Here is a 27,879-nt window from a genome sequence, read left to right as displayed (position 1 = left end):
ACACAGCTCGCTCAGCAGAGAATTAACTAATATCAGAACACCAGAAAAATGTGATGAGAGCTGAAATCAACAGGCACTTACCGATCTCCCTCTTCCGTTCATTTGAGGTGCAGCTGTGGAAAAATTCCGTCATTAGACTCTCCAGCGCACGCAGAGAGGCCTCTTCAGATGCCTAGAGAACAAACCGCGACAGCACATTAAGGTATCAATGCCCAAGGTGAGTTATTGAGAATGATATGAACAGCATACCAACATACGTCTCTGAAACAATGTTTAAACAAAAAATAAGTCACTATTGCCAGACTTAGCAGAAGTGCACAAGATTAAAAACTAGAAGTTAAAGATTAGGCAACACCATATTTGACTTAAAAGTTGAAGTTTGATAAAATATAGTCATCAGGAGTTTGAATTTCGAACACAACTGCAATGAGCTCAAAACTGGTGGCAGCTTTTACAATGTAGCAAAATTTAAGAGGCATTTGGACAGCTACTTGAATGAGCAAGACAGAAAAATTCAGAATCAATATAAGTGAGATAAGTAAGGGAAGGGAGAATGGTCAGCATAAATGTACTGCCCAGTAGCACTAACATCTACTGTGATGAAGTGCTTTGAGAGACTGGTCATGGCCAAAATTAACATGTTCCTAAGCAAAGGTCTACATTCGCAGCAATTCGCCTATCGTCACAATCACTCCACAGCACACGCAATATTGCTGACTCTCGAATCAGCTCTGGTTCACCACAAAAACAGCAGCTCATACATAAGCTCTTTATTGACTATGGCTCAGCCTTCAACACCATTATTCTCTCAGTGCTCGTCAACAAACTCAAACCCTGGGCCTCTGCACTCCCCTCTGCAGCTGGATCCTCGACTTACTTATCAAAAGAATTGGAAACAAAGTTTCCTCCTCACTGATTATCAACACAAGCTCACCCCAAGGATACCCACTGCTCCACATGACTGTGGCCAGGCACAATTCCAATGCTCTACAAATTTGCTGATGACACCACGATTGTTAGCAGAAATCACAAATGGGAATGAGGAAGTGTTCAGGAGGGAGTGTTCAGTTGAGTGGCTTCACAACAACAACATTTTTCTAACATTTTTCAACGTTAGAAAAACCTAGATGGTTGTTCAGAAGGAAGTCAGGGGAACACGACCCAGTCCTCATTGATGGCTCAGTAGTGGAGAGGGTAAAAAATTTCAAATTCCTGGGTTTTAACATCTCTGAAGATCTGTCCTGTAGCCTCCATGTCAATGCAATCATGAAGAAGGCCCGCCAGCAGCTATACTTTGTGAGGTGTTTGAAGAAATTCGGTATATTACTGAAGACTCATAAACTTCTACAGGTGTACTGTGGCGTGCATTCTGGCTGATTGCATTAATGTCAGGCATGGAGGTGCCAACGCTCAGGAAAGGAAAAAAATCCAAAATGTTGTTAAATCGTCCTGTGACATCACGGGCACCAGACTTCACTCTATTGAGGATATCTACAAGAGGCAGTGTCTTAAGAAAGAAGCGTCTATCCTCAAGGACCCCACCATCAAGGCCAAACCCTCTTCATTCTACTACCATTGAGAGAAAGGTAAAGGAGCTTAAGGACAAGCTCTCAGTGGCACAAGGACAGCTTCTTCCCTGCTATCATCAGATTCCTGAATGATCAATGATCCAGAGATACTGCCTTACTTTGACTTTTCGAGCACTTAAAAAAAATTTTTGTAAGGTGGTTTATTTTTTTTGTTGAAAATTTTATTTAAGAATTTTACAAAACCAAAAAAAACCAAAGTGTAATCTAAAACTACCCCCTATTACGCCCCCACCCACCAGCCCCCACCACCTATCCCAACCCCTACAACCCTCCCCACTTCGGAGCTTATTTTAAAAAAAAACACAATAATATCGGGTTATAACAGGTCTCTCTGTATGGTGTGCCATCTTTTTATATCTTTCATCACAAATAAAACTTCTACTTAAAATCTAAATACAGACTCCACATTGTAACAAAAAAAGAAGAATTATTCCGTAAATTATACGATATCTTTTCCAAATAAATACACGATTGAATTTCGTTATTGCCACCTTTGTATATTCAGTTCAACATCATTTTTCCAAGCAACAGCTATGCATTTTCGAGCTACTGCCAATCCTAGACATGTCAGGGGGTTTTATACGAATGTTTGTACTGCTGCAAAACCACAAATTTCATGACTTGTTAGAACATAAAACAATACGATATTGTGCCGACCCAGGTACTAAACCCTCCTTACCCCATAACCTTTAATTTTCTTCCATACATCTGTCTGTCTAAGAGTCTCTTAAATGCCCCTAATGTTTCAGCTTCCACCACCATTTCTGGTAAGGGATTCCAGGCCCCCACAATTCTGTGTGTAAAAAAAACTTACCTCTGATGTTTCCCTGAAACATCCCTCCCTCAACTTTGAACATATGTCCTCTGGTGTTTGCTGGCTGTCCACCCTGTCTATGCCTCTCATAATCTTGTAGACCTCTGTCAAGTGTCCTCTCATCCCTCTACACACCAAAGAGCAAAATCCCAGCCATGCTAACCTTGCCTCATAAGACTCGTTTCCCAATCCTGGTAAATCTCCTCTGCACCCTCTCCATAGCTTCCACATCCTTCCTGTAATGACATAACCAAAACTGAACACAATATTCCAAGTGTGGTTTCACCAGAGATTTGTAGAGTTGCAACATAACCTCTCTTCTGAATTCAATCCCCCTATTAATGAATCCCAGCATCCCATAGGCCTTCTTAACTATCCTATCAACCTTTGCGGTGACCTTGAAGGATGTATGGATTTGCACCCCAAGGTCCCTCTGTTCATTCACACTCTAAAGTAACCAACCATTAACCCTGTACTCAGCCTCCTGGTTTGTGCTTCCAAAATGCATCACCTCACTTATCCGGATCAAAATCCATCTGCCACTTTTCTGCCCAATTCTGCATCTTGTTTATATCCTCTTCTGTAACCTACAGCTCCATCCACAACTCCTCCAACCTTCATGTCATCCGCAAACTTACTGACCCATCCTTCCACCTCTTCAACCAGGTCATTTATTAAAATCACAAATAGCAGGGGTCCCAGAACAGATCCCTGTGGCACTCCACTAGTCACTGATCTCCAGACAGAATACTTTCCTTCCACGACTACTCTGTTTTCTTCCTACAAACAAATATTTTATCCATAGGGTTAATTTTCAACTGATCCCATCGCTCATGACTTTCTGGATAGGTCTCTTGTGGGGAACCTTGTCAAATGTCTTGCTAAAATCCATGTAGATCACACCTACCGCCCTACCCTCATCAATTTCTTTTGTTACTTCTTCAAAAACTCAATTAGACTCGTGAGGCATAACCTTCCCTTCACAAAGCCATGCTGACTATCCTTGATTAGATCCAAATGCTCCCTCTACAATTGGATTCTTGACTTCATGTCAGGGGGACCTCAGGCATTCTGAATCAGTAAGAGCATCTCCAAGACCATCACATTGAGCACAGTGGCCCCCCAGGGCTGTGTGCGGAGTCCACTGGTGACAAAGAACAGCTCGAACCACATTATCACTGACGACACAACCGTGGAGGGCCTGATCAGTAAGAATGATGAGTCAGCACACAGAGATGAGTTGCAGTCTCTAACAGACTGATGCACAGCCAACTACTACATCTGAACATTAATAAAACAAAAGAGATGGGGACAAGACTCAACTGACCATTGACAGCTTCACCATTGAGGTCATCAAGAGTATCAAGTTCCTCGGAGAGCACTTGGTGGAGAACTTCACATGCCTGAACCTCAACCTTAACACCAGCTCCATAGCCAAAAAAGCCCAGCAGTGCCTCTACTTCCTGTGAAGGCTGAGGAAAGTCCATCTCCCACCCTCCATCCTCATGACATTCAACAGAGGATGTATTGAGAGCATCCTGTGCAACTGTATCATCTCCTAGTTTGGAAGCTGTACCTCCTCGGAGCGCAAGACCTTGTGAAGGATAGTGAATTCAGCAGAAAAGATAATTGGGGGCTCTATTCCTACTATGAAGGACATTTACAACACTTGATACAGGCAAAAGGCAATAAACATTATGAAGGACTCCACACACCCCTCTAGTAAACTGTTCTCCCTTCTGCCATCCAGTAGGAGGTACTGCAGCATTCGGGCCCTTGCATCCAGATTGGGAAACAGCTTCTACCCACCCCCACCTCCCCCCCAAGCCCAAAGACTCCTGAACGCCCAAAGACTCCTGAACGCCCAAAGACTCCTGAACGCCCAAAGACTCCTGAACGCCCAAAGACTCCTGAACGCCCAAAGACTCCTGAACGCCCAAAGACTCCTGAACGCCCAAAGACTCCTGAACGCCCAAAGACTCCTGAACGCCCAAAGACTCCTGAACGCCCAAAGACTCCTGAACGCCCAAAGACTCCTGAACGCCCAAAGACTCCTGAACGCCCAAAGACTCCTGAACGCCCAAAGACTCCTGAACGCCCAAAGACTCCTGAACGCCCAAAGACTCCTGAACGCCCAAAGACTCCTGAACGCCCAAAGACTCCTGAACGCCCAAAGACTCCTGAACGCCCAAAGACTCCTGAACGCCCAAAGACTCCTGAACGCCCAAAGACTCCTGAACGCCCAAAGACTCCTGAACGCCCAAAGACTCCTGAACGCCCAAAGACTCCTGAACGCCCAAAGACTCCTGAACGCCCAAAGACTCCTGAACGCCCAAAGACTCCTGAACGCCCAAAGACTCCTGAACGCCCAAAGACTCCTGAACGCCCAAAGACTCCTGAACGCCCAAAGACTCCTGAACGCCCAAAGACTCCTGAACGCCCAAAGACTCCTGAACGCCCAAAGACTCCTGAACGCCCAAAGACTCCTGAACGCCCAAAGACTCCTGAACGCCCAAAGACTCCTGAACGCCCAAAGACTCCTGAACGCCCAAAGACTCCTGAACGCCCAAAGACTCCTGAACGCCCAAAGACTCCTGAACGCCCAAAGACTCCTGAACGCCCAAAGACTCCTGAACGCCCAAAGACTCCTGAACGCCCAAAGACTCCTGAACGCCCAAAGACTCCTGAACGCCCAAAGACTCCTGAACGCCCAAAGACTCCTGAACGCCCAAAGACTCCTGAACTCCCAAAGACTCCTGAACTCCCAAAGACTCCTGAACTCCCAAAGACTCCTGAACTCCCAAAGACTCCTGAACTCCCAAAGACTCCTGAACTCCCAAAGACTCCTGAACTCCCAAAGACTCCTGAACTCCCAAAGACTCCTGAACTCCCAAAGACTCCTGAACTCCCAAAGACTCCTGAACTCCCAAAGACTCCTGAACTCCCAAAGACTCCTGAACTCCCAAAGACTCCTGAACTCCCAAAGACTCCTGAACTCCCAAAGACTCCTGAACTCCCAAAGACTCCTGAACTCCCAAAGACTCCTGAACTCCCAAAGACTCCTGAACTCCCAAAGACTCCTGAACTCCCAAAGACTCCTGAACTCCCAAAGACTCCTGAACTCCCAAAGACTCCTGAACTCCCAAAGACTCCTGAACTCCCAAAGACTCCTGAACTCCCAAAGACTCCTGAACTCCCAAAGACTCCTGAACTCCCAAAGACTCCTGAACTCCCAAAGACTCCTGAACTCCCAAAGACTCCTGAACTCCCAAAGACTCCTGAACTCCCAAAGACTCCTGAACTCCCAAAGACTCCTGAACTCCCAAAGACTCCTGAACTCCCAAAGACTCCTGAACTCCCAAAGACTCCTGAACTCCCAAAGACTCCTGAACTCCCAAAACATTTGGGGGATAGGGTACAGTGGACTGTTAATGTACAAGTCTTAATATTTTAATGTGTATTGAGAAAGATTGAGTAGACTGGGGCTTTCTTTATTCATTGAAGTATAGAAGGTTGGGGAGGATCTGTTAGAGGTATATAAAATTATGAGGGGAATAGATAGAGTAGATGTGAATAGGCTCTTCCCCTTGAGGGGAGGAGAGATTGGAACGAGGGGTCATAAGTTAAGGATTAGGGGGCAAAACTTTAGAAATAACATAAGAGGAAGCTTCTTCACTCAGAGAGTGGTGGCTGAGTAGAATGACCTTCTAGAAGAGGTGGTTGCTGCAGGGTCAATTTTGCATTTAAGAGGAGGTTGGATGAGAACATGGATGTGAGGGGGGGGGGTTGGAGGGCTATGGGCAGGGAGCAGGTAGGTGGTACTAGTGAAGTTCACTTAAATTGATGCAGACTAGAAGAGTCGATATGGACTGTTTCCATACTGTAATTGTTATATGTTATATATGGTTATTCTATCTTATATTTAAGTGAATATGCTCCATGGTCCTGGAGAAACTCTCTCATCTTTACTGTGGGAGCATGGTATGAATATAAGTAAACTTGACTTGAGATCTTATCCTTAAGAATCTTCTCCATTAGTTCACATACCACTGACTCACCCGTCTATAATTCCCAGGATACTTTTTGTTACCTTTTTGAACATGGGGACTACAGTTGCCATCCATCCTCCAATCCTCTGGCACTTCCCCTGCTGCAAAGAGGATTCAAAAATCATAGATACTGTCCCAGCTATCTCCTCCATCACTTCCCACAGCAGCCTGGGGTATATCTCATCCGGCTATGGGGACTTACCAATCTTGATATTTTAAAGAAGATCCAACACTTCCATTTCCTTAATATCCACATTGTCCAACACACAGGCCTGTTCAATTTTGACCTAATCCTGATCAAGGTCCTTTTCTCTTGTGAATACTGACACAAAGAATTATGACCATCCCACCCTCCTCCAGGTTCATGTTGCCTCCCTTATCCTTTAGTGGGCCACCTTCATTCTCGTCATCCTTCTGTTCTTCACATGCGCATAGAATGCCTTGATGTGCTCCTTAATTGTACACGCCAAGGCCTTCACATTGTCCAGGAAAAAGCAAAGTGCTTTAAGACCTTCTGTGTGGGGGATGGAGGCATTAAGGGATTGGACATCCATCATGAAGATGAGATGGTCCAATTTAGGGAATCTGAAGTCAGAGAAGGATGGAAGGCATGTGAGGTGTCACGGATGTAGGTGGGGAAGGATTGGACCAGGGAGAAAAGATAGAGTCAAGGTAAGACAAAACTAGTTTGGTGGGGCAAAGCAAATGGAAACAATGTATCTATCCAGATGGCTGGGTTTGTGTATCTTGGGTAAAAGGTAGAAACGGGCAGTGTGGGGATGGCAGTCAATGAGGTTGGAGGCCGTGGGAGAGAGGTGACCAGAGGAGATAGGTTGGAGATGGTGTTGGTGGCTTGATGAGCGGTGGTGGGGTCCTGTGGAAGGGGTAGGTAGGAGGATTGATTTACTGCATCCAGTGCTCCCTTTGTAGCCTTCTATACATCAGAAAGACTGGGTATAGACTGGGAGATCGCTTCTCTGAGCTCCTTTGTTCTCCCCGTACCAGTGACAAGGACCTCCCAGTGGCCAACCATTTCAGTCTGCATCCCACTCCCATACTCATATGTCTATCCATGGCCTTGTGTACTATCTCATCAAGTCCACCAGTAAATTGGAGAAACAACACCTGATTTTCTGCCTGAGCGCTCTCCAGTCCATATAATCATGTACAGCCCTACTAGTCCATGCCGGAACAAATCCCCACCCTCCTAGTCCCACTGACCTGCACCTGATCCATACCCCTCCAATCCTCTCCCCTCCATGTAATTATCCAGTCTTTCCTTAAAGGTAAATAACGTTCTTGCTTCAACCACCTCTGCCGGAAGCTTATTCCACATCCCAACCACCCTTTGCGTGAAGGAATTTCCCCTCATGTTCCCCTTATAATTTTCCCCCTGCAATCTCAAACCATGGCCTCTGGTTTGAATATCCCCCACTCTTAATTGAAGAAGCCTATCCATGTTGACTCTCTCTGTCCTTTTTAAAATCTTGAACACCTCCATCAAATCTCCCCTCAATCTTCTACGCTCCAGAGAAAAAAGCCCCAGGCTGCTCAACCTTTCTCTGTATCTCAAACCCTGGCACCCTATCAACATTCTTGTGAATGTGTCGGATGGCATTCATGTCATTTTCTGATTTCTGCTCACCTATTCTCCATTCTCCCTCCCATCCCTTTGCCTTCTTTCCCTCAGCTCTCCACTCCTTTCCTTCTATTCACCTAGCCATCCCTCCTCCCCTTGCTTACTGCTATGTCCTCCCTTTATCTCCACCTATTACCTCCTGGCTTTGCTACCATGCCTCCCCATTCTCCTCTCCCCTTACCTTTTTATTCAGGTGCCTGCCAACATTTTTCGACACCTCAAGCCCAAAACATTGGTTATTTTTAAAAATCTTTGCTGTATTAAGTACACTGTTTGACTTGCCAGAAAAAGTTTTAAATGAGACTAAACAAGTTTCTCAATTGTAGTTTAACACTGCTTCATTTCCTTTCCTTCCCTACTATAATGCTGCACGACGAGTGCATTGCATGGGAACAAAGATTTGGACCCAGCCTGATCTGCATCAACTATCAGAAAATCTTTGCCCAACAATTGCAGACAGTTTCGAGTCAGCTCAAAAACAAGCCCATTTTTATGTTAGTGCTATGTAAACCATCCCTTGTACACAAACCAATGAGGCTTCTCAGAATGAGATTTGGCTAGATTGCTGAATCAAATGCATCATATTTCAGCAAGGCCAACTCAACATTTCTGAGATCTTATTCACAATGAAGATTAAATCATTTCAAAAGTGAAGATAACATGTGGGGAAGCTAGTTGAAAGGAAAAACACATGAGATATAATTCTTCAAAGAATTAACAAGTGCACACTGGGATCTGACTGAGGAAAGAAGTGGAATTAAAGTGAAGTGAGACGAAAAGGGGTGATCTGGAAAGACAGCAAAATAGAACAGAGAAGGTGAGAGGGGACATGATAGAGGTATACAATATTATGAGGGCCACAGATAGGCAAAATAGTGAGAAACATTTTCCTCAGAGCAGACATCTAAACAGAGAGCACAGACTTAAAGAGTCAGAAGGTTGGAGAAGATCTGATATTCCCCCTACCCCCCCCCCACCCCCATCCAGATGCTTGCAATATGGAACAAACTACAGTAAAACGTCGTTAGAACACGGTAGTTTGGATCCAAGATTTGATACCGTGTTAGACGAGGCACGGAACAGATGGATACATGTCATGATTCAGGAAGCAGGAAAACCGAATACTGTGGCTCAAACCCTATAATAAGACCTTTAAACTCCACACATTAACATAAGAAACCATTTCTGAGTTTGTGGCTGTTCACCACTGTTAGCCTGGCATCTTAAAATCAATGTTTGGGGTCCACAGACACCTGTGCTACAAGCGAATCCGCGGATTAATGAATCGCGTTCTAACGAGGTTTCACTTTTTCTGGACAAACACCAAGAATCCATCGTTAAAGACCTTAGTGGCACAAATGATATTTGTCACTTAGCCAACCAAGGAGAACGCTGGCTAGATCTCACTGAATGCGGGTACAGATGCTTCATTTGTTAAGTAAATACAAACACTTTTGTCCTTGTCATAGAAAATAAAGCTGCAGAAGGTTGGGCCTAGGATACACTGCCCTGAGGAATGGCTCCCTAATATACTTTTGGAATGGAACTCTTACTTAAACTGCATGCATGCAGCTCCACACCTGAACTGTTCAACTCTGAACTGCTCTTTCAAAAGGTCAAGTAAGCTCTAAAATGAATGAAACCATTACAAATCCACGAAAAGCATTTGATGGAATAGTCAAAAAGGCACATTCGATATTTGTACCCACCTGCATAAATCGCAAAACAGAGATCACTGACGCACTCACTACTCAAGCAACAGTCCGATGGTCATCAGTTCATGAGAATCAAACATCCCACCTAAAGCCCAACCTCTTCCTCACTATCCCTGGGTAACACATTCATTTGAAACCTGCAGTATGGACAGAAGGGTATGCCTGGAGATGAGATGCTGAACAGCAGAAACAACATTTGGTATACAGAATGAAGCAATACAACAAACAGAACCAAGCTCTACTGTCTTGTTAAGATGGTCTCAATTATGATAGAAATGAGCAAGTTCAATATAGCCGAGGAATTTGCCAAAATCTCTCTCCATTTTCTGTATCTGCCTCCTCCAAACATTTCCACAGAGTCCAAATGTTCAGTAAATTCAATGAAACATAGAAACATAGAAGATAGGAGCAGGAGTAGGTAATTCGACCCTTCGAGCCTGCTCCGCCATTCAACGAGATCATGGCTGATCTTAAATTTAAAGTTCAGTACCCCGTCCCCGCCTTCTCTCCGTAACCTTTAATACTCTTACACTGAAGAAATATATCTAATTCCCTCTTAAATATATTTAATGAACCTGCCTCTACTGCCCTCTGTGGCAATGAATTCCACAGATTCACCACCCTCTGGGTCAAGAAATTCCTTCTCACCTTGGTCCTAAATGGTTTGCCTATTATCCTCAAACCATGGCCCCGGGTTCTGGATTTTCCCATCATTGGGAACATCCCATCTGCATCCATTCTGTCCAGTCCTGCCAGAATTTTATAGGTCTCTATGAGATCCCCTCTCAATCTTCTAAACTCCAGCAAGTACAATCCCAATTTGCGCAATCTTTCCTCATAAGTCATTCCTGCCATTCCAGGTATCAGCCTGGTGAATCGCCTCTGCACTCCCTCCATTGCAAGAACATCCTTCCTTAGATAAGGTGACCAAAACTGCACACAATACTCCAGGTGTGGTCTCACCAAGGCCCTGTACAGCTACAGTAAGGTATCCTTGTTCCTATACTCAAACCCTCTTGATATGAAGGCCAACATACCATTTGCCTTTTTAACCGCCTGCTGTACCTGCATGCTTGCCTTCAGAGACTGGTGTACAAGTACCCCTAGGTCTCTCTGCACTTCCCCATCTCTTAATCTATTGCCATTCAAATAGTAATCTGCCCTCCGGTTTGTATTACCAAAGTGGATAACCTCACATTTATCCACATTGTAGTGCATTTGCCATGGATCTGCCCAGCCCCCTCAATTTATCCAAATCACACTGGAGCTTCCTGACCCCCTCTTCCATGCACACAACCCCTCCTAGCTTAGTGTCATCTGCAAATTTGGAGATATTACATCCAATTCCCTCATCCAGATCATTAATGTAAATTGTGAACAGCTGGGGTCCCAGTACAGATCCCTGTGGTACCCCATTGGTCACCGCCTGCCACTCAGAAAACGAGCCATTTATCTCAACTCTCTGTCTTCTACCTGCCAGCCACTTCTCAATCCACATCAATACTTTGCCCCCAATCCCATGAGCCTTGATTTTGGAAGCCAGTCGTTTAGGCAGGACCTTATCGAAGGCCTTTTGGAAGTCCAGGTACACCACATCCACTGGCTCTCCCCCATCTATTTTACCTGTCATCATCTCAAAGAATTCCAATAGATTTGTCAAGCACAATTTACCTTTTGTAAATCCATGTTGACTCTGTCCGATCCCTTCTCTGCTAGTCATATGCTCCGCTATTACATCCTTAATAATGGATTCCATCATTTTGCCCACTACTGATGTAAGGCTCACCGGCCTATAATTCCCCACTTTTTCTCTACCCCCCTTTTTAAATAGTGGGGTACTGATCCTGAGTCTATCGAGTTCTGGAAAATAATTCTTAAAGCATCTGCTATCTGGATGGCCACTTCCTTAAGTACCCTAGGATGTAGATTATCAGGCCCTTGGGATTTATCTGCCTTCAATCCCATCAATTTCCCCAAGACCATGTCCTTAGAGATACTGATTTCTTTCAGTTCCTCCCTTGCATTAGTCTCTATGTTTCCCAACATCCTTGGGAGGTTATTTGTATCCTCTCTTGTAAAAACAGAACTAAAGTAAGAATTTATTTGGTCTACCATTTCCTTATTCCCCATTATATATTCCCCTGATTCCGACTGCAAAGGACCTACTCTGGATTTCACCAATCTTTTCCTCTTGACATATTTATAAAAGCTTTTGCAGTCGGTTTTTATATTTGCTGCATGCTTACTTTCGTAATTTATATTTGTTCTCTTGATTAATCCCTTTGTCCTCCTTTGGTGCATCTTGAACTGCTCCCAGTCTTCGGTTGTGGTACTGTTTTTAGCCAATTGATATGGTCTCTCTTTGGACCTAATGCTGTCTCCAATTTCCCGTGTTATCCACGGTTGAGTCACATTTTTTGGTTTATTTTTATGCCAAACCGGTATAAACAATTTTTGCATTTTCTCCATTAGATCTGTGAATGCTTTCCATTGTCTATCCACAGTCAATTCCCCCATAAACACCACCTAATCAATCTTACTCAACTCCCGTCTTGGTTTTAATTTCATCACTCTCCATGTCGAGTGAGAATTCGATCATATTGTGATCGCTCCTACCCAAAGGGCCTCGTACAACAAGATTGTTGATTAGCCCCTTATCATTGCATAATACCCAATCTAAAATGGCCTGCTCCCGAGTTGGTTCCTCGACATATTGGTCTAGATAACCGTCCCGTAAACATTCAAGGAATTCCTCCTCCTCAGTATTTTTACTAATTTGGCTAGTCCAATCTATATGCAAATTAAAGTCTCCCATGATGACAGCTGTTCCCTTATTGCACGCTTTTCTAATTTCTCTTTTAATGCCTTCCCTCACCTCTACACTACTATTTGGAGGCCTATATACCACCCCCACTAACGTTTTCCGCCCCTTGCTATTCCTCAGTTCTACCCATATAGATTCCGCATCTTCCAAGTTGATATCCTTCCTGTCAATCGTGTCGGTCCCTTCTCTCACCATCAATACTACCCACCCCCTTTTCTTTCTTGCCGATCCCTCCTAAATATCATATACCCCGGGATGTTAAGTTCCCAGGCTTGCCCACCCTGCAGCCATGTTTCTGTAATCCCAATCAAATCATATTTGTTTATCTCAATTTCCACAGCTAATTCATCTACCTTGTTCCGAATGCTTCTTGCAATAAGATATAAAGCCTTCAGATTTACTTTTTTCACCCTTCTTGCTCTTTCTGATTTTTTACTTTCGCTGCCTAACCTAACTTTTCCTGTTTTATCTTTTCTGTCCTTTGCCCTATCATACAGGTTCCCACCTCCCCTGCCAAATTAGTTTAAACCGCACCCGACGGCTGTACCAAACCTAGCTGCCAATATATTGACCCCTTTTGGGTTTAGGTGTAACCCATCCTTCTTGTAGAGGTCATGCCTTCCCCAAAAGAGATTCCAATGATCCAAGAAGTCAAAACCCTGTCCTTTACAACAGCCCCTCAGCTACACATTCATTTTTCTTAACCTTCCATTTTTGTCCTCAGTTGCACTTGGCACAGGTAGCAAACCAGAGATCACCACCCTGGCTGTCCTATTTCTTAGTTTCTGTCCTAGCTCTCTGTAATCCTTTTTCAGTACTTCCTCCTTCTTTTTATCTATGTCATTGGTACCCACATGTACCAAGACATCAGGCTGTTCGCCTTCCCCTTTTAGAATACCCTGGACCCAATTTGAGATATCCTGCACCCTTGCACCAGGGAGGCAGCACACCATGCGGGCATACCTATCTGGCTCACAGAATCTCCTGTCTGTATTTCTGACAATGGAGTCCCCAGTGACCACTGCATTCCTCTTTACCTTTTGGTCCACCATGCCAGGCTCAGTGCCAGTGACCTAGTCACTGCTGCCAGCTTCTGTCAGGTCATCTCCCTCAACAGCATCCAACAAAATATACCTGTTACTGAGAGGGATATTCACAGGTGTGTTCTCCATTTTCCTGGTTTTTTTCTTCCCTCCCCTGACAGTTACCCACTTACCTGGCACATCTGGTCTTGGGGTAACTATGTCCCTGAAAGTTGAATCTATTAACTCCTCACTCTCCCTTACCAGCCGTAGGTCCTCAAGTTGCAGCTCCAGTTCCCCAACTCAGACCTTAAGGAACTGCATCTCGGTGCACCTGACGCAGATGTGGCTATTTGGGAGGGTGGGACTCACCCATGGTTCCCACATCTGACATCCATAAGCATGACTGAGCTAAAATAATGCCACTTACCTTTCTCCTCGCCTGCTTTTGCCTAAGCCTGTTGAGCCAAAGGCTGGAAGTCCCACTCCTTCAGTGCCCCACTCACTCAGTGCGCCGCTCCTCGCTGGCCGCTCCCTCCCCTTTTACTCCTTTTACTGGCCCCTTGACCAATTAACCTTGATCAATTAACCTGATCAATTACATAGGGTCCTATGTATATTAATTATTCCATCTCTTCCTCCCCTGTATGTTTATTACATACTGTAACTACTTCATATCCAACACTGTTTACAAATTATACCCTAACCCAGTCACTCTCTCCAAGCTCCTGCTTCTCTGACTCACAGCTCAAACTCCAGCTGTTGCCTCCTCAGACTCCCAGCCCGATTGGAGTAGGCCCAAGCCCCAGTAAGCCCTTGTATTTAACTGCTTACCTCCACGTCACTCTCTCCGAGCTTCTCCTCCGACTCCCAGCTCGAATTTACATATAGATTGGACTAGCCAAATTAGTAAGTCCAGCTATTTATTCTACTCACCCTCTGATGCTGTCTCTTGGCTCCTCCTCCTCTCACCCGACACCAGGCACTGACTCACTGTCTCCTCCGACCCCGAGTCTGAAGAATATATTTAGATGTGGCAGAGGCCAGTGACCCAGGCCATGGCATCAGGCCAAAAGTAAAATGTTGTTTATATTTGGAACTCCTACTTCAGAAAGTCGTTGAGGCCAGTTCACTAGATGTATTCAAGAGATAGATGGATATGACCATATGCCTTAAGGGGACCCAGGGGTATATAGAGAGAAAGCAGGGTTTGGATACTGAAGCCATCTGATCAGCCATGATTGTATTATATCATGATGCAGGCTCGAAGGGCTGAATGGCCTTCTCCAGCCCCTATAATTCTGTCTAGTCTATAAAAGCAGGATGTCCAGCAAAAGTAATAGTGCCCTAACCTTCCTTTGTTACGATTTAAAAGTAGACACCACTGATAGTCGTATCAAATGCACACACCTGCAAATAAGGATCTCAATGAAACACCAAGTTCACTTGTCATATTATACCTGGAACAGTGAGAAGGGTTTTATGGGAGCAATCTAATAGGTCAACTCCAAAATCCATACAACCACATAATGTAGAAAAAGCAAGAGCACAATTACAGAGTATAGAGCTACAAGTTTAAAAAAAAGATAAATTAGTATAAAGCAAGAACAGCATGTGAGCACTACTGTAGTTTCCATTCAGGAGCCTATTGGCTGTGGAGACGAATCTGTCATTTAGCATGTTTTCACATGAGCCTGTTGCCTGATGGGAGGAGAGTGTGTGTAGAGTGAGATGGGTCCTTCAGTACATAGGCTGCCATACCAAGGCAACGGGAGATGTAGGTGGAGTTAATGGAAGGGAGAGAGGTTTGCATTATGTCTTGAGCAGCTTCTGGAATTCTGATCCTGGGAAGAGCAGCTCTTGTACCACATTGCGATGCAGCTTCAGAAGTTGATCAGGGACATGACAAATTTCCTTCATTTAACAAAGGCACTGACATGCTTTCTTGACTGTGTCAACATTGGTCCAGGTCAGGTTATTGGAAATGGTTATTCCCAAGAATTTGAAGCTATCTACTCTTATTACCTGATGATGAAAAATTAGTCAGCTTGCAGAGGAGATTGAGCAGTTCATAAAATTGTGCAAGAGCAAAAGTCTGAGTCACAATGTGGACAAGATAAAGGAAATGGTTGTGGACTTCAAGAGGACGAAAGTCAACCATTCCCCACTATGTATCAATGGTTCCGTCATGGAGAGCACAAAGTTCCATGGTATGCTGGACCCACAACACCATCTCATTAGCCAGGAAGGCACAGCAGCAACCATGCTTCCTAAAGGGTTTGAGGATGGCAAGGCTACCGACCCCCATTTTGAAAACCTATTTTACAGGAGCACAGTTGAGAGTGTCTCGTCTAGATGCATGATTGTGTGGGACAGTAGCTGCAAAGCATCGACCGGAAGTCAATACAGAGGATCATCAAGACAGCTGACAAGAAAACTGGGGTCTCCTTTTCGTCTGTGGATGGCATTTATTGGGAGCATTGCTTAAATAGGGCTCAAAGAATTACTAAGGACTCTCTGCATCCAGCACAGTATCTTTAACCTACTACCATAAAGGAGGAGGAACAGGAGCATCAAAATCAGGAATATCAGGCTGGGAAAGAGATTCTTCACTCAGTCTGTGAGATTAATGAACAGTAAATCATCCCAAAATATTTATATTTATTTTAAATTATATCTATGTATATATGGGATTATTATGTGCTGTGTATTATATGTGCGTGGACTGTGATACACTGTTTAGTCAGGTTGCATATGTACAGTCAGATGATAATAAACCTGACTTCTATGTCATTCTGGGTCAGTGTGTAGTCTCTACCCTGTTCCTGAACTCTATGATCAGCTCCGTCATGTTGTAACCTTGTCACCATCCAGTTAGACTTTCAATTTTATTTTTGCATTCAGCCTTATAGACAACCAACAAACAATGTGATGTCCTCAGCAAACTTGAGGTCTGAGTACACATCCTTAATGTTAAGTGTGATCATGGAGATGTTCTTATCCTTCCTTGTTGATTGCTGTTGATTAGATAGGAAGTCAAGGATCCAGTAGTATGTTGGGAATGGTTGATGCCTCGATCGCGAAGTTTGGGGATGAATTTGCTGGGGGCTATGTTGTGAAAGGCAGAGGTGTTGACCTTGTGGTCAAATATTTTATTCTTTTAGTCATAAACATTGGGAATGGCAGCCAAGGGGAATGCTCCTCTTGCAGAGTGTGCGTTGACAGGGAGGCCGATAGAATCCTTGATGACTTCATCTGCGAGAAATGCATCCAGAGAAGCTCCTGACAAGCCGAGTTAAGGAATTAGAGCTGGAGCTGGATGAATTCCAGATCACTCGAGTCAGAGAGGGTGATAGACAGGAGTCACAGGACACCATCATACCTAAGAGGTAGAAGAAGGGTAGATGGGTGACAGTCAGGAAAGGGAACAGGTAGGCAGTGTGGGCACCCGTGTGGCCATTCCCCTCAACAAGTAAAACATTTTGCTGGGGGAAGGAAGGAAACAATCTATCAGGCACAAGCCATGATGATCAGGTCTCTGACACAGAGCCTGGTCTTGTGGCTAAGGGAAGGGAGGAGAAAAGGCAAACTATAGTGATAGGGGATTGCATAGTTAGGGGGACAGATAAGAAGTTCTGTGGAAGAGATGGAGTATCCCAGATGGTATATTGCCTCCCTGGAGCCAGGATCCGAGATATTGCAGATCAAGTCCACGACATTCTCAGGGAGGGTGAGCAGCCAGATATCGTGGTCCTTATAGGGACGAATGACATGGATAGAAAGGGCAAGGAGTACACAAAGAGAGTTCAGGAAGTTAGGTGCTAAGGCTGAAGGACAGGACCTCCAGGGCTGTTATCTCAGGATTGCAACCCATGCTACATTATGGTGAGGTTAGAAATAGGAGGATAATGCAACTTAACACATGGCTAAAGACAAGGCGCAGAAGGGATGACTTGAGATTTCTGGATCATTGGACTCTCTTCCAGGGACCTGTTCTAACAGGATGGTTTGCGTCTGAACTGGAGGGGGACTAATATTCTTGTGGGAAGGTTTGCTAATGCTGCTCTGGTGGATTTAAACCAGATATGCAGGGGGTTGGGAACCAGAGTGCCAGAGCAGATAAAGTGGAGGAGGGATAAGGTGATGTGAAAATTAAATGCACTGTTAGAAGTCACCGGGTTATACATGGTGGAAATTTTCTAAAAGGCATCTATTTCAATGCAAGGAATATTGTAGGAAAGGCAGATGAGCTTTGAGCATAGATTGGCACATGGAATTATGACATTGTGACCATTAGTGAAACTTGGTTGCAGGAGAGCCAAGGCTGGCAGTTCAATGTTCTGGGCTTCCTTTGCTTTCGGCACAATAGTACGGGGAGGTGGGGGAGGGGAAGATAAAAGGGGGAGAAGTGGCATTGTTTGTCAGGGAAAATATCACAGCTGTGCTCAGGCAGGACAGACCAGAGGGCTCGTCTACTGAGGCTATATGGATGGAGCTGAGGAATGGCCCAATAGAATTGGAGGAGCAAATCTCGAGAGAGAAGCAGACGTAAGTTTATGATAGTAGGGGATTTTAATTTCCACATATTGACTGGGACTCCCATACTGTAAAAGGACTGGATGGCTTGGAGTTTGTCAGATGTGTTCAGGGAAGTTTTCGAAGTCAATTTATATAGAGTTACCAACTAGAGAGAATGCAATACAGGTACAAAATCTTTAATCCGGAACCCTTGGGGGACAGTGTATTCTGAATTTCAGATTTTTCCAGATTTCGGAAAGCCAGATTTAAGCCCACCCGAATTGTGCTGCCATATCTACTCCCATCCCCTTCCAATTGCGCTCCCATCTCCCCCCCCCACCTCACTCGCCCAACTCACACTTCCGGTCCCTCGCCCACCCGACTCGTGCTGCTACTCTCTCGCCCATCCGACTCGCGCTGATAGTCCCTCGCCCATCCGACTCGCACTGCTAGTCCCTCGCCCATCCGACTCGCACTGCTAGTCCCTCGCCCATCCGACTCGCGCTGCCATCTCTCTCCCCACTTGCTGGATTTTGGAGCTTTCCGGATTTTAGATGCTTTTATTTTAATACAACTGTAAATAAACAATTTACATCTGGATCTAAGGAAATGAACAGGTTAGGAATAAATGATATCAAGTATGTTAATAACTCATGCAGGGTCCTATGTATATTAATTATTCCATCTCTTCCTCCCCAGTATGTTTATTACATACTGTAACTACTTCATATCCAACACTGTTTACAAACTATACATTTGTATTTCACAACCATTTATCACTTCTGAGCCATGGGGCAACTGAGAATCTAGCTGAGTCACATGTGCAGTGTGAAATGATCACAGAATGCAGTCTGTGTGAATTGCAAATTAAAAGTAGGTGAATTGTGTAGTTTTAAAAACTGCAACTGTAATATCCCTCTCAAACTGTGCACTGTAACGTACACAAAAATAATGCCAGTTTAACATATGCAGTTCTTCATCAGTTAGTTTTACATAAGCACCAGAAATTTATGCTTTTGGAAGTCATAGTTTTGAAAGATTTGCAAAAATTCTTATGTTTCCAAGGAGTTATACAGCATAGAAACAGGACAATTTGCCCATGTTGACCAATGTCTTTCAGAGCTAGTCCCATCCGCCTGCATTTGATTCATATCCTTTTCAACCTTTCTTCCCTGGGCACCTGTGGTGCAGTGGACAGCGAAGGTTATCTAAGATTACACCAGGAGCTAGATCAACTGGAAAAGTGAGCCAAGGAATGGTAGATGAAATTCAACTCTGATAAAGGTGGTGATGCATTTTGAGAAGTTAAACCAGGGCAGGGCTGAACAGAACAGAGAGACCAAGGAGGACAAGAATGTAGCTCAATGAAACATGTGACATTAAATAATCAAGTTAAATTTGTTAAAAATGCTTTAGCAGTAGCAAAGAAGTGGATTGCAGTGACCTGGAAATCAGACGTGTATTTAGGTGTGGAAAGATGGCATTCAGAGATACAAAGTTGTATTTCCTTAGAGAAAATTACTTACAATTTAAGAAATAAATATTCATTTTTTGTGCAGACCTGGACCCCATATATGCAAAGGTTAGGAATGAATATGTAAAAAATGTACTTCTGGTCTCCTAAATCCTGTATTAGTCTTCTTCCCTAAAAGTTATATATAGACACTGTAAAATTCCAGCATGCAAGCCACCTTCTGTGCAATCCAGAATGACATTTTATTTTGCTATCTTGGTTTTCCTTTTGTGTTTTATCAATAAATTATATATTTATATATATAATCTGTATAATTACATATTTGAAAACTTTAAATAAAATTATAGTAAAAAAATAAACGTGTGGAGAAGGAAGCAGATGGCATACCTGATTCTCATCCAATTAAAAACCAGTACAAGGACTGGGACGTTACGACACAACTGTGCAGGATTTTGGCAAGCCCATAACTGGGACATTGTATGCTGCTCTGGTCACTCCTCCACAGAAAGGATGTAATTAAGCAAGGAAAGGTGCAGAAAAGATTCACCAGGATGTTGTTGGCTGGAGAACTTAAGGAGAAGCTGGATTAGCTGGAACTGTTTTGTCTAGGCCATTAAAACTACCCACTGCAATCCAAATGCAAATCATACAAATTAATGGTCCTGAGAAAGTTATTTGGCTCTAATGCATCTATCCAGATTGGAAAAAAAAGTTATTCATGCCAATCCCAGTTCCCAATTTACTGTCCATAGACCTGTCAGTTTTAACTCATACACCGTATATTTCAGCCTATAAGTTGACCAGCATACAAGTTGGGTCCCCATTTTCAGCCTCATTTTAATGGTTTTACTGGATAATCGGGCATACAATTCAACCCCAATTTTCTGCAAGGAACATGCTGGAGACTGGTGTCCAGGCCTTCCAGCAACAACTGAAAAATTGTTACAACACCCCAATCACCAAGCTGTAAATTAAGCAAGCAAGTTAAAAAAAAAACAGGGGAAAAAAAAACCCTTGCTTCTGGCCAGAAAGATGCCAAATGGAGCTTGGGTCCAAGTCTTCAGCATCGGCTGCAGCCGGAGTTGGCGACAGTGACTCCATTCTCAACTTCGGGTGCAGTGCTGTCTGAAGAAATCACCTCAATGCCCAAGTGTGCTCGGTGCAGGAACCATGGTTCTGTATCAGGTCCCAGGCAGGAGTGGCAACCTTGTTCTCCTGGGCGGGAGCGGTGACCTTGGGCTCTACAATTTTAGAATGTCTGGGTGGGTTATGGTGGCACCAGACAGCGGGGAAGTGTTGGGGAGCAGCAGCGCTGGTGGTGAGGAGGTGCTACCAAGATTGTCTTATACACTGAATCCACGTCCAGCTGTTTTCTTTTTGTTCAATTTAAGGTCTCAACAGTATATCTGCCATATAAGTCTACAACCCCCCATTTTTGAGTGTGTTTTGAGGGTTTTGACATATGCTGAAATATACAGTAGTTACCTTGAACTTGAAGATTTTTGTGTCACCACCTTATATTTGCTTTTGGTTGTATCTCTGCTCTTCAGTTTGGAAAACATTGCATTTGTTCTGGAAAAATCTGCATTCCCGGGTGAAGCAGCATTGGGGAGGTATTTGAATCATCAAAGCACAGAAGGCAAATGGAATGTAGATATACGCATGGACACGGTGCTTCTAAGAGCCTGTTTCTGACTCAACGACTCCACTACCCTTTGGCTAATTTTCATCCCCACTCATTCTATGGAACATCTTCAATTTGTGTCACCTGGTTTAGCTCCTCTCTAAGGGAACCCATTTGTTCTGATTTCACTCTCTCTCACTCAACTAAATATCCCAAAACAAGTATAATTTGTTATGAAGAAAACAATAACCTGAAGTCTCTCCTGCTCTGGTAACATCCTGGTGATTTCCAGAATCAGAATTTATTGTCGTGAACAAACAACAAATTGTGTTGTTTCACAGCACCATTTTATTTATATTTTCCAACTTTATTCCAATATATCTAACTTTCATTAAGACTGTGCCATCTGTTTCTAGAAACATATTGAGGCAACCATGAAGAAGGCATACCAACAACTTTACTTTCCAAGAAGTCTTAGGAGATTTGGCATGTTTTCAAATACCTTACCAAACATCTACAGGTGTATTATAGATGGCATAATGACTAGTTACATCATGATCAGATTTGGTCAGTCAAGTGCCCAAGAGTGCAGAAAGCTGCAAACATAGTTCAGTTCATCATGGGCTCTGACCTCCTGTTTATGGCAGACATCATAATGGACCCCCATCATCCTGGTCACAACCTCTTCTCGCTGTTACATTTGGGTAGAACATACAGAATCCTGAAGACCAGCACTTTGAGGTTCAAGAACAGCTCCTTTCCAACAGCTATCAGGCTCTTAAACATTCCCTTAATACCCTGACCAGAAACTACTTTCACCTCACAAAAAAGATCTGTCTGCATTATTGAAGGGCCACTTTTTTGTCTTGCATTAACTATATCTGTGAATATTTATCTATCTTTTATATTTATCTCTTTCCTTATACAGTCACGCGCCGCATAATGTGCGTTCGGCCAATGTCCAACGGAGCAGACGTACATGGAATGAACTGTCAGAGTAAGTGGCAGAATCCGGATCAACTGTATGGTTCAAAAGGCATTTAGACAGGAACATGGAAAGGGGAGGCTTTGAGGTACATGGGCAGAACACAGGCCACTAGAGCTGGCTGGTCGGCATGTTCAATGCGGTTCTGTACGGCGGTGGCGGGTGAAGCGTGATCAGACCAACAGTCATGTGAATTGCCAAATTGAAGAAAATCCCCAATTAAACTGAAGACAGTGTGTGAACATGAAGCTGAACTTAAACAGAGACAGCTTTGTGAGGTGGTAAATGCGGAAAAGAAAATCAATGTCCAATAACGGGGAGATTAAAGTCCTGTGGCACAAATTATACATGACCTGACCAGAATAAAGAGCTGAACTGGGGCTGTCTGAGGTCAAGGACCAGAATCACAGCCAGATACACTTGCTGAAATACAGTACTGCATGTGTATAGTTATCTTTGCTATTTAGTTAATACAGGTACATTACAGCATCCCATATAGCTTTGCTACAAATATAGCCATATAACAGTTTATGGCATGGAAACAGGCCATCTCGGCCCTACAAGTCCACGCCAGTTCACTCAAACAACTCTGCTAGATCCCTCCCGCCTATTCTCTGCCCATAACTCTCCAACCCCCTCCTATCCATATATATATATCCAGCCTCCTCTTAAATGAAAGATTTGACTCTGCCTCAACTATTTCCTCTGGAAGATTATTCCATTCAGCCACCACTCTCTGAGTGAAGAAGCACCTCTAATGTTTCTCCTAAAATTTTGCCCCCTTACCCTCAACTTGTGTCTTCTTGTTTCAAGAGTCTATTTGGTGAAGAGTCTACTTGCATCTAATCCCTTAATAATTTTAAACACCTTTATCAAATTCCCTCTCAACTGTCTACGTTCCAATGAATGAAGTCCAAACCTCTTCAACTTTTCTCTGTATTTTAAGCCAGGCAACATCCTTGTAATTCTTCCCTGCACCCTCTCCACCTTATCTATATCCTTCCTATAATGTTGAGACCAGAACTGAACACAATACTCTAAACCTGGCCTCACCAACGCCTTAAACTGTCGCAGCATCACTTCCCAGCTCCTATACTCTATGCTATGATTTATGAAGGCTAGCATACCAAATGCCTTCTTAACCACCCTGTCAACATGGGAATCCACCTTCAAGGAACGCTGCACCATAACTCCAAGATCTCTTTGTTCTTGTGCATTCCCCAATGTCCTCCCCTTTACTATCTTGCCTCAGCACCACTGCAATATCTTCCCTGACAAGCAACACCACACCTCCCCTGCCCCCGTACTCCGCCAATTCTGTCACGCCTAAAACAGTGAAATCCCGGAATATTTAGCTGCTTCCTTCAACCCTGACTCACAAATTGATATCACATCATAACGCCACATGTCAATCCATACCATTAGTTCATCCATTTATTTACCACACTCCTTGCATTGAAATAAATGCATCTCAGAGATCTTCCACATTTAACTTTCTGCCTCTCACCCTCTCTACAATTGTTATTATGGCCACTATTTATTATCTGCTGTTCCACCTCCATATTGTGTGAAAAAGCCTTTTTTCTTTGCCTAAAGACTCTGATCTTGTCATCCTCCCTGACATGAACCCTTGTCCCCAACCTTACTAGTTTAAAGCCCTAGCAAACGCCCCTGCCAGAAGACTGGTACCTCTCGGATTTAGATGTAACCCATCTTTACAGTATAGGTTCCATCTCCCCCAGAAATGGTCCCAGTGGTCCAAGAATTTAAAACCCTCCACCTCTTCAACCACACATTCAATCTCCACCTGACTCTATTTTTACCCTCACTAAGTAATCCAGAGATTACACCCTTAGTAGTCCTTCTTCTGAGCTCCCTGCCTAACTCCTTATATTCATTTTGCGGGACCACTTCTTCCTTCCTACCAATGTTGTTGGTACCGACATGAACCACAACCTCAGGTTCTTTCCCTTCCCCCTTTAAGATGTTCTGGACTCGTGTAGCCACATCCCGGACCCTGGCACCAGGGAGGCAAACCACCATCCGGTTTTCTTTATCTCGTCCACAAAATCCTCTGTCTGTCCACCTCCACATCCAAATTACATAACGTCCTATTTCACAGAATGCATCGTGGACATTAAGTGAAGCATGATTGTACTATTATAGCTGTTTTTTTAAAACAAAGTATCCATTTGGCAGCAGCGAGTCAGAATTTTGGTGCACATGTACATTGAACTCATGTATGTCAAACTCTCTGGTGGAAACATTTTCGATAACTATTCCAGGTTCCCTTGGCACCATGGGAATATCAATCAAACTGACTTTAACCTTTTAAATTCCACATAACGCATTATTTTTGTGTAACATCTCTTTGTAATTTAACACTTGTCAGTTAGTGTCCTGTAAAATGAACTTTAGACTTCTTTCAAATCCATTCAACATGTGGTGCTGAACTTGCAGTGTTCCAGGTGTGGTCAAACTAGGGTTTTGCACAGTTATGGTCCAGAATCCATCACCTAGAATAAAAAGTTAACATCCCAATGTCTTTTTTGATTATTTTCTGACTACCTCCATGACATTAACTCTCTACATGCATAAGGATCCAATGTCTTTTGGCCCCTACTAGCTCTGACTGGTGACCATCTCGAGCAGTGGTTCTCAATCTTTTTCCTTCCACTCACATACCACTTTAAGTATTCCCTATGCCATACGTGCTCTGTGTTTAGTAAGGGATTACTTCAGGTTGTATGTGGGTGGAAAGAAAAATGTTGAGAACCACTCATCTAGAAAGTACTTGTCTCTTATCCTTCTGGCTCCAAGAGAATGACTTCACATTTGGCACACTGAAATCCATTTGCCAAGTTTCTGATTTAAAGCCTCTATCTAGATTGATTCTAATTCTGACAATCTTTGCGTTATCCAAAAATTACAAATATCTTCACTTATCAGTTCTGATCTCTCCCCTACAAACTTACTATTCCGGCTCTTTGTGATCAGACAAGAAGTTTTAAGGTTCACTCCACATTTCGGGCTCCAGCACAGCAGATATTAGGCTAACTGATCCTGAATCCATCAGCAGTCTTCTAATGTGGCTTTCAAAACACTGGGATGGAAACGATCTGGCCTGAGGATTTTCCCCTCTATTGGTATTACTTTGCTTTAAGTTTGGATATCAACCCCTCTTTCATCACTCAAGATGGCCCTGTTTCTTGTCCACTGTTATAAATATTGATGCTGTAAGATACATCATTTTAAAATATTTACAGTGCCACCACTACCCAATTTTCAGAGATGCAGGTCATTCCTGACCACTTTTTCTAGGATAATGGAGACAAATTAAAAGTAGATCCTTCATTCTAATGGCAGATCCTTGCCATTATTCTCAGCTATGATAATCTGCACTCATTCTTGCCTTTATGTTACAAAACAGTAAATGGTGGAGGACTAAGTCAGGCAGTATCTGTGGAAAGAGTCAAGATTCCAGGTCTGCCATCCTCCATCAGAACTGGGAAAAAAAGATGAGCTTTCACAGCATTTTCAGTTTTCTAGTATCTGTAATGTTTTGATTTTCATTTGTTTTTATAATTTTCCTTAGTTTTAAGTTGACACCTATTTAATTGTGCATGGCTTTCCACAGAATCTTATCCCTTTGGGGTATAAACTAATTGTGCATCTCACACAACATCTCACACAACTCTATCATAGTAGCATACAAGATGGATTTTCTTCATTTATTGTGTACAGTGTTACAGGTTACATTATATTTTATATTATATATAAATGTCTTTAAAAGAGATAGATTGTGGGGTTCAGTGTAGGTCACTTCACAGAGTAACAAAACACATCTCATTTAAAATGCAAGAGCTTTACTGAAACTAGACATTCAAGCACCAGTGGCTTTGCAAGAGACAATGGAACTGCTTTGGAAAGAATTTCAAATGAAAAGTCAGGGCTCAAGTGCTGATAAAGATCTTTCAAGGATTGGGTTTGGAGCCTTGAGAGGGGTTCTGGTTTTTACAAGGGGGGGGGGGAAGAAAGAGAAAGAAAAAGGTCAGTTTTGCAACATGGCAGGCTTATTGAAAACCCCATTTTGAAGACAGGTTGTGAGTTCTGAATTCAGCCTGTTGAAAACCCTTCTAGTCCTTACAAGAGGAAATAACTGGGTAGTGTTTCTCCTAAAATAAGGGAAACAAGAGGAACTCTGTGGTGATCTGGAAGAAGAGGTTATCATTTGGGAAAACCCATGATGGGGAAAATTTCTTCAGCAAGACAATGAAGTGACTGATCAGAGGAAATCAGATTGAGTGTGTCCAACGAGCAACAAATATCTCTCTGAAACCAAAAAGAACCTTCCTGAGTGGTAACTATTTACCTTTAAGCAACAGAGCTTGGTGAAAATTCATAATGTTAAATTCTGTGCACAGTATAAGAATTGCCTGATACTGGTGAACTTGGAGAACTATTAAAGAAGAGAACTTTCCTGAACATATACACATTACATACACGTGTGCTTGGAATTAGAAGGGGTAAGTTAGGTTAAGTTAAGTTAACAGTAATAAGTTTGATTCTGTTTTTATGTTTAAAGAAAATTAAAAGCAACTTTTGTTTAAGCAACCATTTCTCTTGGTGAATTTCTATTGCTGCTGGGTTTTGGGATCTTTTGGGCTCGTAACAACAATTATTTCAATACTTAGAAATTAGCCTTTGCAAATTTAAAAGCTTTGTCGCTGCTTCACATTTCTCCTTTCAAACCCTGCACAGAAATAGATATGATTATTACTATTTGATAAATCTTCACAATACACTTTTAACCAAACTTATCTCCTTTACTATACTAGATTGAAAGTGGGTACTAATATGCTCAACCACTGACCAATTCTGCCAAATATTAGTTTTTTAAAAACATTTAGACATAACAGACCATTTTGGCCCACGGGTCTGTGCCACCTAATTTACACGCAATTAACCTACAGCTCCCTGGTACGTTTGGAACAGCGATAGGAAACTGGAGCCCCCCAGGGAAAACTCAAACAGACATGGGGAGAACGTACAACCTTCTTAAAGACAGCGCCGGATTCGATCCCTGATCCAAACACTGGCTCTATAAAGGCATTGCGCTAACCACTATGCCAATGTGCCGCCCTAGATAGTATGAGACACATCAGTGCTCAACATTCAGTTCAAGGTTGTACATTGGACTTGCATGTCTAAAGACAAATTATCCCGTTTATTTCCTAATCTAAATCCCCAATGTGACAGATGTAATGACAAGAGCAACCTTGATACACATGTTCTTGTCGAGCTCTTGAATCTTATTGGAGGGAAATTTTTTTGTGTTTTGTCAATAATATTACGTGTAAATCTTGTACCTAATCCTTTAATGGCTTTGTTTGGAACATTAGATGATATTAACGAGCTATTTTCTTCATCTAATCATCACCAACATACTATTTACAACTCTAATGGCATGAAGAGCAATCCTACTGAGATGGAAAGATCCTGTTCCACCCACTAGAACTCGGTGGTTTTGACATGTCTTGTCTTAATTTAGAAAAGATCCAGTGTTCTGCATTGTATACTAACATTAATTTCCATAAAATTTGGAGTCCTTTTATGGACTATTTTC

The 27,879-nt window shown here is 43.1% G+C and overlaps 1 protein-coding gene and 1 long non-coding RNA gene across 18 annotated transcripts in view; one reads left to right on the top strand and one right to left on the bottom strand.

Moving 5' to 3' along the window:
• xpo6 (exportin 6) overlaps nucleotides 1-27,879 on the bottom strand; it is a 291,971-nt gene that overhangs the window by 72,215 nt on the left and 191,877 nt on the right. For all 17 annotated transcript variants that reach the window (XM_069905286.1, XM_069905287.1, XM_069905285.1 and 14 more), the window contains one exon: nucleotides 82-172. In XM_069905286.1, the coding sequence (XP_069761387.1) occupies nucleotides 82-133 (52 nt within the window). In that variant the 5' untranslated portion in view covers nucleotides 134-172. The remainder of the gene's footprint in view (nucleotides 1-81; nucleotides 173-27,879) is intronic.
• Nucleotides 56-27,879, top strand: LOC138746831 (uncharacterized). The gene is made up of 3 exons (XR_011347139.1): nucleotides 56-217; nucleotides 22,197-22,265; nucleotides 26,439-27,879. It is a non-coding gene; the product is annotated as an uncharacterized lncRNA (long non-coding RNA).

This window comes from Narcine bancroftii, chromosome 12 (assembly GCF_036971445.1).
Source record: "Narcine bancroftii isolate sNarBan1 chromosome 12, sNarBan1.hap1, whole genome shotgun sequence".
In the NCBI taxonomy this organism is placed as follows: Eukaryota; Metazoa; Chordata; class Chondrichthyes; order Torpediniformes; family Narcinidae; genus Narcine; species Narcine bancroftii.
The sequence above is the reverse complement of the archived record's forward strand: the minus strand, read 5'-3'. Positions and strand labels throughout refer to the sequence as shown.